The 12,284-nt window shown below is 37.3% G+C and overlaps 1 protein-coding gene across 2 annotated transcripts in view; it reads right to left on the bottom strand.

Annotated features, from left to right (window-relative positions):
- Positions 1-4,718: 4,718 nt before the first annotated feature.
- CACNA2D3 (calcium voltage-gated channel auxiliary subunit alpha2delta 3) overlaps positions 4,719-12,284 on the bottom strand; it is a 469,002-nt gene continuing 461,436 nt past the window's right edge. For both annotated transcript variants that reach the window (XM_027805095.2, XM_027805089.2), the window contains 3 exons: positions 6,943-7,055; positions 5,970-6,052; positions 4,719-5,128 (listed from right to left, as the gene is read on the bottom strand). In XM_027805095.2, the coding sequence (XP_027660896.1) occupies positions 5,036-5,128; positions 5,970-6,052; positions 6,943-7,055 (289 nt within the window). In that variant the 3' untranslated portion in view covers positions 4,719-5,035. The remainder of the gene's footprint in view (positions 5,129-5,969; positions 6,053-6,942; positions 7,056-12,284) is intronic.

Raw genomic sequence — 12,284 nt, 5'->3', positions numbered from 1 at the left:
ACAGAACTAAAGGAAGTCTCAATGATTAGATATTTAACATATCAGCACATACGAATGCAATGCTTTCACAATGAAAGAGCGTGCCATGTTTACACTCACTTCAGTTTCAATTAGATCTAATTCTGCAAGCAAAGTTTCATGTTTTTTTAAAGTGATCACTAAGCAGTCATCTGGCATTTAACTAATGCTATGCAAGGTATATTTTTTGTTTTAAAATGTATTGCATACATTTTGTTAATACTAGTTACTAAAGGCAATATAGATTTCTTTTACCATCTTAACCTGGATCTAACTCAACCAAAATGCAAAGGTGTCTCTTGTTCCAACCCTAGTCCAATGAAAGCCGGTAAGTTCTTTCTAGATTAACAGCATGCTTTGAAAGTCTTCAAAGCATCTGCTAGGCAGAACTGTGGACTTTCAAAATAATTTGCGCTGGAATTGCAAACAATAAAATAACATTTGCTTAGTTGACCACAGTTACTATGGGAACAAGAAGGAAAAAAAGTCTGAAAGACTTGGAAACTGAAAGTATTCTTGGGAAGAACATAGGGCTGATTCTTGAAGATGAGGTAAATCCTCCCAAGAAGCTACAGCAAGAATATTATTATATTGAAAGAAATATGATGTGAGCCTACTGGCCAAAGGCTAAAGACAAGAGAAAAGAAAATTGCCTTCAGATTTCATTGTGATAAACTCCAGTGAGATCTTCTGAAGATGCTGTATATGGGAAACATATCTCTTTCAGCAGATAAATGGGAGCTGGACCTGTCAGAGCGAGCACATTGTAAAACAGATAAATAGCAAGTTATCTATGTACTTGCTTGAAACCTTCACAACCATAGGGAAGATCTTGGACAAGAGGGAAAATACCCATACTAATGGAAGTATCTTGAGACAGCTGAGGGAAAAGAATAATCAAGTAGGAAAACTAAATAAACTTGATATTTTCCACAGTTACAAGATTTTGATGCGCTCTTCTGCAGAAAACTTTCCAGTTGTGAATAGCTATTTGCATTAAAGTTGCAACAGAATTTCTGAGGCACAGAAAGTCCCAAGATGTAAAAGTCCTTGGAGACCATAAAGGGCTCAGGAGACAAATGGAAATAACTGGTGTCTTCTGGTTTCAAATCTGAGCCAAACTTCTGTCTTGCCTTCTGAACCCAAAGGGCTAAACAGGCCAGTGCCTTGTTCTGGGGCTCCTGTTATCAGAAGAAAACTGAAACAGTCCCTTGAAGCCAGTTAGTCAATGAAATCACTGCTGCTTTTAATATCGTCTTGCCCTAGGCAGCCACCTGTTTCGCCTAGCATATATATTGCAGAATTGGCACTGGCAGCAAAATGCAGTGGGTCAGGCAGTCTCAGTGTCACAAAAACAATGAGAGGAGATAGCACAGCTGCAGAAACCCGCCCGAGGCTCTCTGGATTACAGGATTTTAAAGGAGTGTTTGCAGCACTGACAGTTATGGGCAGACAGTTTTCCCACACAAAGCCATTAGAAAATGATGCGTCCATGGCCAGTCCTGAGCCCCCAAACAGCTTTTGCTGTATCAAGATTAAAGGAAGATGAGGCAGCTGGGGCTAATAAGTTGAAAATCAATGCCATTAACAAAGGGAATAAAAAAAATAAAAATCCAAGCCCTGAAGAAACTGAAACGTCTTACTATGCCTCTTGCTGTGTAGAAACAGATTGTACAGTTGCCCTCGTTCTCCTTGGATTTTACCTCAGATTCAGGAAGATAAAATAAACGGATGATGTCTGAATGTCCTGTATATTAAAATTATTAAAATGTTAATTAAAATATTAAAAGTGCATATGATTTACATATATGCAGCTGTATGTGTGCATATGTATACATCTGCGCTTTGCTATTGACTACATTGGACTTTGGATCAGACCTTGCATGATATTTTTAGGATCTGAGAGCAGTAACACCTAGAATTAGTGAGGTTATAACCTTTAATTTCACCTTCTATGACCTGCCACAGGTTATGCTGTGACAGCACGGACCCACTTCCCAGCATAATCACACCTTCCCGGTGTTCCAGAGCTAACGATGACATACAGACTGATAAACTTAACGTCGGGAACATTCTTATGCATTAGAATGAGATCAGCTTTTCTGTAAAACTGTTTTGAATAGCCCTTGGCATGCTTTCAGCCTATGTCAGCTAGCTCTGCCCCATAAAACTCATAATCATCATTTCTGTGTTTGGACATAGGTTATTCATATTACAGCTACTCCGTTTTGGAGACCAAGAGATCTTACTAGCATACACACACGCCAGAGTCAGTTGGCCTCAGTGCCAAGGAACGTTTCCAGACACACTCACTTTACTAGTATAGATGCAGCCAAATAGTTCAAATAAATAAAGATCTCACAGCATTATCACTGGCCTACTGTTGATCTGCTTCATCCCCTCATGATTGATGTTTGAAATTCAGAAAGAGCAGCATGAATGTCAGTGACTGAACATACTCAATTGAATACGAGGATCTATATAGGCAAAGATCCACAAATGTGAACCCAAGGCAACATTCCCGTTTCATCTAAGCTACTGGCTTTATGAACCTGAATTCACACTGCATCAGAACATTTTAAAGGAATAAATACAAAATTTAAAAGACATCTTCATTAGCAAAGAAATGGCAACTCAAGAATGTTTTTACACTTAGCAACTCATTTGGATCGTTTTGTTTTGCATAGTAACTTGTTTGTGTATAACTGTACATTCTGCCTTTATAACTTTGTCTTAATGTGAAAATGAACTGTCTCGTTTCTCTGAACAATATTCATTTACATAACCATATTTCACTCTCTTTCACAATATCAATTTAGACTGTCGTATTTAAATCTCTCTTGTTACTCCCTGGCTCCTTTTTAATTACAAAGCTGTCCACCTCTTTCCAAAATTAACAATGAATTATTATTAGGTATTTTCATCTTGGTTCAGTAGAAATAAATTTTCTCATTTAATGTATTTCTTTTTTTTGTAAGATCAATGATGATTTATACATCAGACAGCACAGGCATTTGTATGCAGAGCTTTTCAATAGCTCTAATGAGAAAGATATTTCTTTTGACTTTCTACTAACAAGGAAAAATCACCTGGACTGTGTTGGTTTATAAGCATTTCCCATTTGAGCTGCATTGAGAAAGAACAAGCATCAGACATACAAAAGCATTATGAGGTTGTAGCGTTGCATATTCTGGAAACTCAGAAACTAAAATACTCTATAAATAATGAGATTAATTTGGGGAAGAATGACGGAGGGTAAGGAGGAATGGTGCTCAGAGAAAGACCAAGCAAAGAACTGCAGGATATCTGTGTCGGTCCAAGTGTAGAAAACGCCTTGAATTACCAATTAGCTTAGTAACTAGAGCATGTCACTAGAACAACAGATTGACTGAATTTCAACTGGAAAATTATTCCCATAGCAAGTGATTTTGAGACCAACAAGAAGGACAAAGAAATCTGTAGGAAAACACTCCTAACCAGAAAACATCAGGAAAAGACGACTATGAGTCCAGCCAAAGAGCTGTATGGTTTCAGAACCAGAGGAAGTGCCGGTGCGTTTGAACCCATTAAAGCACTGAAGCAGAATTTTATTTTACTCGCTCTTCTCTTACAAGCTTAATAGTATTCCATAAAACAAAGCCCCTTTCAGTGGCTTAGCTCCCTATTCTCACCTAAGACACATAGCAAATCTGCTTAGCGTTCATCTAATGCTAAAAGCATACTTTCTCCCAGTCAGGGAACTGCAATCTTCAAGCACCAGATTTAGAATCATGGCATTTTATTTTGCATCTGATGCATTATATTGTTAGAAGATCATGCTATTCTTTTGATAGCATTCTACTTCATCTAAGACTGCAAAGATAAACTGAGAGATTAACATACCTCAAAGATCAAGATCTTCAGCAAATGTATCCACAACAGGGACATTACTACCAATTACAAGAGGAATATACTAGTTCTAATAGGAGTAGGATAAATATTCCTCTTTGTATAGTGTTTTAAAAGACTCAAAAATCTTAGTTTCTTTATCTTCTCATTTCCCTTACAAAGAACATAAGGCCTAGAATGAAAAAAAATATATTGTTTTTGATCTTTGTTCACTGAGGGTGAGCCTCAGTAAATTCTCAGTGAAAACCATAATAAGTTCTGCTGATGCAGGTGTGTTGTAAGCCTAACTTTCTCTGGTTATGAATTTCATCATGAGCTTCTCCTAGCTGACATGATGTCTATCGGGCAGAACATTAACAGTATTTTCCTTTTATATAGGTTATTTTTACATATCTTCCCACATATTGTAACAGATGAAAAGTATTTTTTGTAAAAAGTAATTTTGCCATCTGCAACCAAATCAACCAATTTGAAATAAAGTTTTCCCAAGTTAGGCAAAAGGCTTTAATCAGGCTTTGGCTCACTTTCTAAATGTGGCTGAGATGTTTTATAGCTGTTTCCAGAAAACAAACCTTCACTATAAATCAGCACTGCACATTACCTGCTCAGCTTCATACATGCACACGTGTTTCCTGGACTTGTTAATAAAAGCTATCCTGCCTTATTATAAAATCTAACTCCACATTTTCTTCTCTGATTCTTTTCAGAAATAGGCTAAAAGCATAATAAAAGAACTTCCATTTATTTTATTCTCTTCCCGTCATTAATTAATGGCACAAATACATTATCATACTTCAAATACACTCTGAAACTGTGATTTTAATATACTTTATTGAAAAAAGTACACAGTTTTAAATTATTTTCAATGGGACAAAGCAATGGTCACCTCTATCTACCAAGTCCTTTTCTGATGAATCATGACTGCCATATGCCAAATTCACATCTGCATGACTTGCAAAGTAAAAAGATAAATCTTTTTTCAACATATCTTTAAGAATTTATATCACCAACAGTTTAAAATCATGAAATGCTGATGCTCTGACTATATTTCATGTCCTTTATGTTGCACCATTTCCCAGTTCACAGTTTATCCATGTATTAGCATGCCAATTGAAGACATCAGTCAATGTCACCTTGAGAAAATCGTCAATAGCAGAAGAAGAAGAACAAGAGGAGGTTTAGCACTAAGGCCTGAGACACCACCACATTCTCTTGCATTTTCCTAAGGGAAAAAAAAATAAAACCAAAGGAAAATAAATACAAGCCATTACACTAAATTATGATATATGGCTCTTTACTAAACTACATGGGCAGAAGAGGATTGGTGCAAAAACCAAAACCCATGAACTCAATACACTCAGGAAGCAATTCAGGTAACTATTTTCATTTGAACAAGTTTAGACTGTAGGCTGAAAATGAGCATGAGCAACAAGCATTATACAGTCTCCTCCATGCTGTATTTTAGATCTCATTCTACATTGCATTACACCACTGAAGACATGAAAGTTACTCCAGAGTAAAATGCATGTCTATGCAGATACAAACCAATGTAATCACCTGCCAGTCTCTACCAGATCTCCTTGGCACTTTAAAAATAAGAGTACTAATGCAGAACACAGAGTAGTAAATATGTGTAGTGATCCCTCCCAAGCAATATTATGTGTGAATGCACCGATATAGCATGACAGTTGAGACGGTGAAGCTAGTTACTGAAAAAAAACATTAGCAGCACAAAGTTCCCAGCCATCTCTAATGAGGAATCCTGTGGTCAGTGCTGAGCTGGAATAAGTTCTCAGATATTCCTGGCTGCCAGTTTACGCTCACATCTTACCACGTTCTCATATCTGATACAAAACAGCCTACAAAAGCAGCAAGTCGAGACGTTGCATACAGGAGTACTAAGAAGATTTGCAGCACTTACAACGTCACTCACTTCCCTTACTGCTGTGTTCAATCATCTCCTGATGTTTCATCTTAGCAGATATTTTTCCTATTTATTTTTTTTTAAAGAAATAAACCATCTACCAGAGTCCAAAAGAAAGGAAAAGTAGTTAGAAACTTACTTCAGGGTGAAATCCATGACAAGATTCTGGGCGTCTTCTTATCTTCTGAGATTTTAAACGTTCACATTTAAGGGATTCATTATGTACAAGGTAGTTAAGGAGAGATGGTCTGACCGTTGCATTTTTGTGTGAGTGTTTTGAAATGAATATAGTGAATATAATGAACATTTTTCAGCTTCTTGCTTTCTTTCCATCAAAAACCCAGGGTGATATGTGTGGTCAGCACAAGAAAAAGGTAATTCTAGTGCTTTCCTCTCAGTGATCCATAGTTCAGACAGTATCATTTGCACTTACATTGCTAACCTGTCTTTCCGTACTAAGTGTGCAATAAAAGCACACTGCAGACTACTTTTGATAAGTTCCAACTTATGTGAGAAAAGAAATCCTCAACTACAGAACAGCACAAAACTAAAAAAATAGAGCAACTAAAAATGAAGTGGTACATTCACTTTGCTAATTTTTTATATTTCTGGAAAGCAGGATTCTGAAACATTTTCAATACTCCAGTCCAACCCTAAAATAAACAGTTATCTATGTTGTAAGAAGTTTTATAAGTTCCAATATCAGGACCTCCATTCTTGTAAGGAAATTGCATATTTAGGGCCTAATTTGAAAGACATTTAGCTACCCAAAAGTGACCATGACCTTATGATGCTTAAAGATGCACATAACTGTTTGTTTAATTTGTACTGGCTGTTCAAAAAAAAAAAAAAAAAAAGAAAACAAAAAAAACCAACCACACATCAAAAAACAACAACAAGAACAACAAAACAAACCAAAAAAAAGTGAATTCTCCTTGAAAATAAGTGGGAAGGCATTCTCAGCTGTCTTACTTTCAAACAGCCCCAGAACTTTGTAATGGGTAATGATATGTTCTTAAGTCATGTAATGTAAGTTTGACATACATAATAAATTTTTTTTCAATATTTGCATCTTGAATCTTTTTCGGACAACTTTGCAAACAAAAGGATATACCTTATTTCTATAGGTGCCATGGTAATTGGTGGGACAGAATCACAGAAGCATTCATTATCTACTACCACCATGAAGAGATTGCTGCTTGGGATTTGCTGGATTACAAAAGACCTGTAAATTAAAAAGAAATCAAATAACGGTGACATTATTTGTACTTCTGAGCAACAGTTTTGTTAGGGTTTTTTGAACTTGTCAACAATGCTTGTATTACAGTCAGAAATATAATTTACTTTATATATATATATCATCCTGTATCTCTACACCTTGGGGAAGCAGAGGGCCTTGGGCAATGCTTCGTTCCCTCAGTTCACAGAATATGGTTGTCCATTTTCAGATGTACATGCTGCTGAAAGGTACACGGGTGAAGTGGAACAGGTGGGCTTATACTGCTGGTATGTTAATGCAGAGCCTGAGGCACAGGTGAACCACTAACGATATTATCAGATTTTTCTTCTTCAGATTCCAATACAGAATCTCTGCTTTATTATGAATCCCTAGCTGTGTATTTATGATCGGGAATTTTTAAGTACACATGAAATCAATCTGTAAAAATAATGAAGATTCTCCTGCAGCCACACAACGACAACTCACAGTCCCAAACTTTAGCCTGTACAGTCGCATTAGGGCTTTTACTTGCTCTGGGTCTTGCTTGAAGCGCCATGAACTACTGAGAAAGATCTCAGCTTTCACCTGTCCTCTCAAGAATCCTTTTATTACTGAGCCAACGAAACAGAGATTAAACCTCAAAACCTTCCTAAGTGAGGAAATTTATTTTAGAATAATGACAACTATATGATACAAATATGGTGATAACTCAGCACCACATTCAAATTAAGATAAAACAGGCAATTGAAAAGGAGAGTGAGAAATAAAGACATTGCTAGTAAGAAGGAAATCACCCAGGGGAGACCAGGGAAGGATCCTGTGGGCATTATTTAATGATCCACATAGTTACAGTGAGCTGAACTCTTAATAAGCACATACCAAAGAGAAAAGGGGAGGAGGCACAGCCAAACAGGCACCGTTTAGCCTTTCATTTGAAATTCAGGACACAATACAAAGAAAGGCTTTGAGGCTTGGACCCAAGTCTTGATACATTTTTAAAACAATCTGTCAGAATTTATATATCATATCAACAGAATATCTGCCATACCGAATATCATTGAAATCCGGCGGTTCCAGGAATTAGGTGTTTTTCAGTGTGGTATGCTGGTAAACGTACAGAACGTTAAGTGAGGGTTTGAGCACCAAGAAGATGTGGAGAAAAACATATTTTTCCTCAGACATCTTTATTTAAAATACATATTGTCTTACTAAAATAACTCCCTGCTTTTTCCAAAGATCACAGAGGATGAAATAGCAGAGGGGGCAGGGAATATTCAAACCTAGCTTCAGAAAAAAAATACTTGGAAAACTTACTATAAAAATGTTGCCAACGGAAAGATTAAACACTTTTCAGTATTTTTTAAACTTACTGAACCTCCATTAAAATTACACTTAGAGTGATCTGCAATATGTTAGCTTTATGTTTATATATGAAATATACATTTATGGCACAATGTAAAAGGCTGAACTTTATAAATGTACCTACCAAACAGCTGGAGCATGTAGCAAGACTGACATCATTGTAATGGAGCATCTGTGGCTTTGTGGAGTTGTGTGTGGGAGAAATGGGGCCAATAAAAGGAAAGGAGGGAAAAACTTTAACAGACAATAATACCAAAATTGTACTGCATGAATTTCTCCAAACAGTTAGGAATAAATCAAACCCTAAAGGGTAGAAAAAATATTAATTTTATTCCCAGAAATTGGCACAGTTTGGACTTTGTGCGGTCCAAAACTTGTATTTATTGTATCTTTATAACTGGCTCAGAAATGGTCCTGAAGGGCATAACGTGTTGTAACAATTAACTGGATGCTCAATGATTAATTTCTCTTTTTGATGAGAAGGGAGTACTCTCTCTTCTGTTGTACCTACTGTGTTCCTAACTCCAAGTCGTTCTGTAATAGTCCCTTTTGGTGGCCCTCAGGTGAATACTGAAGCCTATTGGAAAGCATGTACCATCGAGCCAGGCTTAACGGTGCCATTTTAGGAAAGGTGGGCACATTTCCCATGTCATTTCTTCTTTCATGCACTTTTCTGGGGTGGCATAAGGGCCGTACAGTACAGGTCATTGCTTCCCCAAAGAAGAAAAGAAGAGGGGGGGGCGGACAATAAAAGTAAAAAAAATCTGGGAGCTTTTCCTATCACTTCACTTAGCTGGTGTGAAAAAAAGAAAGCACTTTAACCCAGAAGAAAGTTTCCACTACGGAACTAAGGTGCTAGAGTAAATCACTGTTTGGATTCTCTGCCAATAAAGTAAAAAACTACAAAGGTTTGTAGGAATTAAGTGATAGAGAAAATCCTGCTAGACGTGGTGATTTGGGGAATGCAGTATGTGCATGGATTGATGGAATTATGAATTAAAGGAACTACAAAAAGCAGTATATTAGGTTCAGTAAAAAAAGTTTTCTACTTCAGGAATTATAAGACAGTTATCAACTAATCACACTGTGAATCTAATCAAACAGTGAATATTCTTAAGAATCTACATTCTGTTTACCTATTACAGATGTTTGTGAAGTGTCTAACCTTATGGCGACTGCCACAGAACTTGTGATTCATCTAAAGAACCATAAAAAAAAAAAAAAGTTTTTGGCTTACTGCAGCATTTTTTTTCATAGCGCTTAATAATATCTTAACTAATATCTTGCCAAGTGGAACCAACTTGCTGCTTCTCTACCATACTAGAGGCAAATTAAAAAGAAAACATTATCGTCCACAAGCAGTAAATGGATGTTTTCCCTTTCACAATACCCAAACATAACCTTGAAATGAAGTTGTGGAGCCAAATGCTCACACCAGTCACTGGCTTGTGAGGTCACAGGCAAAGGATTAACATATCAGCGAGTGAAGACAGAGGACTGAAGACAGAGATTGAGTTTAGCAAAGAATTAAGGGCAAAAAAAAATATGTCCATTTAAGCTTTCTTTTCTATTAATAGAATTTACACAAGAAAATTATGCTTCTTTCAGCTGCTGTAATTTAAGACCATTTTGCAGTCATGAGGGATTCCTACCCTCACTACATCAATGGCAAAGAAGTTTCTGCCAGTCACAACTGCTGCAGTTGCTCTGTGACTATTCAGACCATACACGCAGCACTGCTTCCCTGCCCCAAGCGGACAAAGCACACAGCCACCCCCGAAGCAGGTCCTGTGTTTCAGTTCAACTCCCAGTTTCCATGGTGACATGCCCATGCATCTTTGAAATTCATTTTGAGTGAACATTCATGCCAGTAAGCCTCAGAAACTGAACGGTCACAGAAAACAAAAGGTGCATAAACCCAGTCAGAACAAAGTCTTTCAGTTACTGAAATATTCCCTCAAAATGTTTCATTGTGTATGCCAAGATTCAGTTGTAAGTGAGAAAAACCTCTAGCAGAACAGCTTCCACGACTGCAATGGGGAATAAAGAAAGTTGCTGACAAAGTAGTGAAAATGGTCCTGTCTTTTAAATGAGCTCCACTGTGAGCCTTTAAAGTTTCTATGACACTAAGCATTTCTGAACACCTGCTGGCTCCGGCTGTCATTCGTGTCGCTGGCAATATGGCAGTCAGCTTTCAAGGACAGAGTAAGGGTTTTTATTGACCTTTATTAACAATCAAAGGAAAGTCTGTGTTTAACAGCCTATGTTTAATATTATGGAGAACACTTCAACTTTAAAGGGTAATGCTTTTTTTGTGTTAAGTAATGTAAATCTGGTTAAAATGTTCTTCCTTTATACCAGTATCTTCACCATCATTTGATAGTGACAGCACTATCAAAATCCTTGCATACGTCTCTATATATAAAATGGAATAAACTGTTGTGGTTCCTGTTATGCTGTAACCTCACTGGGTCCCTAAGAACCTTATTATTAACTTCTCCCCTATCTTTCATCCACTGAGGAACTAGTTTGGTTTGTTTGACATACAGGTTCAGAGGCTTAAAACAGACCTGAACACAAACTGCTTCTTCACTTTGTGGGGAAGGTGAGGAAGGAAGAAATTTGTTACTTGAGAGGGGTAGAGTGAGAAGGAGGAAGAAAATCTAGTCATGCCAAACTATTTTGTTAATGAAGATAAAATAAGAACAGAGAGTAAATCTGCAAGAAAATCTGTATTTTGAGTCAGAGCATTACACAACACTTTTCTCATGTTTCACACTATCTGTTTCTTTCTAACCTGCCTCTGTATCAGCCCATAGAGAAAGACCTGCCCAAACACCTACAAATTGATCTGAAAAAAAACACAGCTTCACGTTTTACTTGGAAATAGTAAATATTTGCTAAAAAATGCAAGCATTTATTAATCTGATCTTTGGAAATTATTTTTTTCGTTATAGAATTAAACAGGAAAAGACTTGGAATTCAAGTACTGCTGCATTCAAAATTACATTTGCTAAAGTCATGCTTAAGAAGGCATGATAAGAAAGCACACTTCTAATGCATGCATGGTAGCTAAATGACTCTTCCCACAGAGAACCAGTTCTTTCTAATTTCTTAAGACAGCCTAGAATCTGGGAAGCACCATGACAGGACTGTAACACAAATCTTGGAGGGCAGTCACCCCAGCTGCTTTCATGTGTGTAGCTCAGGTTCCTGCACGAGAGGGGTAATCACCCCCAGCTCCGAACAGAGAGCCTGGAGAGGCACAGGCTGCTCAAGCATAATTCAGAGCAGGAGCTTGGCTTCCACGATCCGAATCATCCTCTGTGGGAGGGTCTTTCTCTCTCTAATGGCTAAACAGTGATCCTGCAGAGAAATGCGTCCGGAAGGGGGTGAAATGGGATGCCTAAAGCTAAGTGCAGACTACAACACCTGTTCTAAAAGAGCCAGCACACTGCGTTCAAACCTGGGGCTTTATCTGATTTTAATCTCTTCCTTTTCCCTGTGTATATAAAAATTTTCATACCATTATAAGATATATTACATTGTTACCATAATAGTTTCTGCCACAGGCTATATTAAAAACAAAAACAAACAAACAAACAAACAAACCCCCCAAAAAACCCAAACCAAAACAAACCAACTTAATTTCAAAATTGCCAGCTCTTTTTCTTATTATAAGAATTACTTTGACTTGTAAGGAGGGATAATTACAAGATATACTCAGGGCAGTAGAGGAGTAGGGACCGAGCTGGCACTGCCCTTGCTGCACTGCCCTCTTTCCACACTGTGTGCTTCTTTCTCTTTTTACCTTCCAGCCTCTGAACAAAGTGGAAAAGTATCAGTAAGGCAAGTGGGAGAGGGACAAACCTC

This window comes from Falco cherrug, chromosome 4 (assembly GCF_023634085.1).
Source record: "Falco cherrug isolate bFalChe1 chromosome 4, bFalChe1.pri, whole genome shotgun sequence".
NCBI classification, from domain to species: Eukaryota; Metazoa; Chordata; class Aves; order Falconiformes; family Falconidae; genus Falco; species Falco cherrug.
The sequence above is the reverse complement of the archived record's forward strand: the minus strand, read 5'-3'. Positions and strand labels throughout refer to the sequence as shown.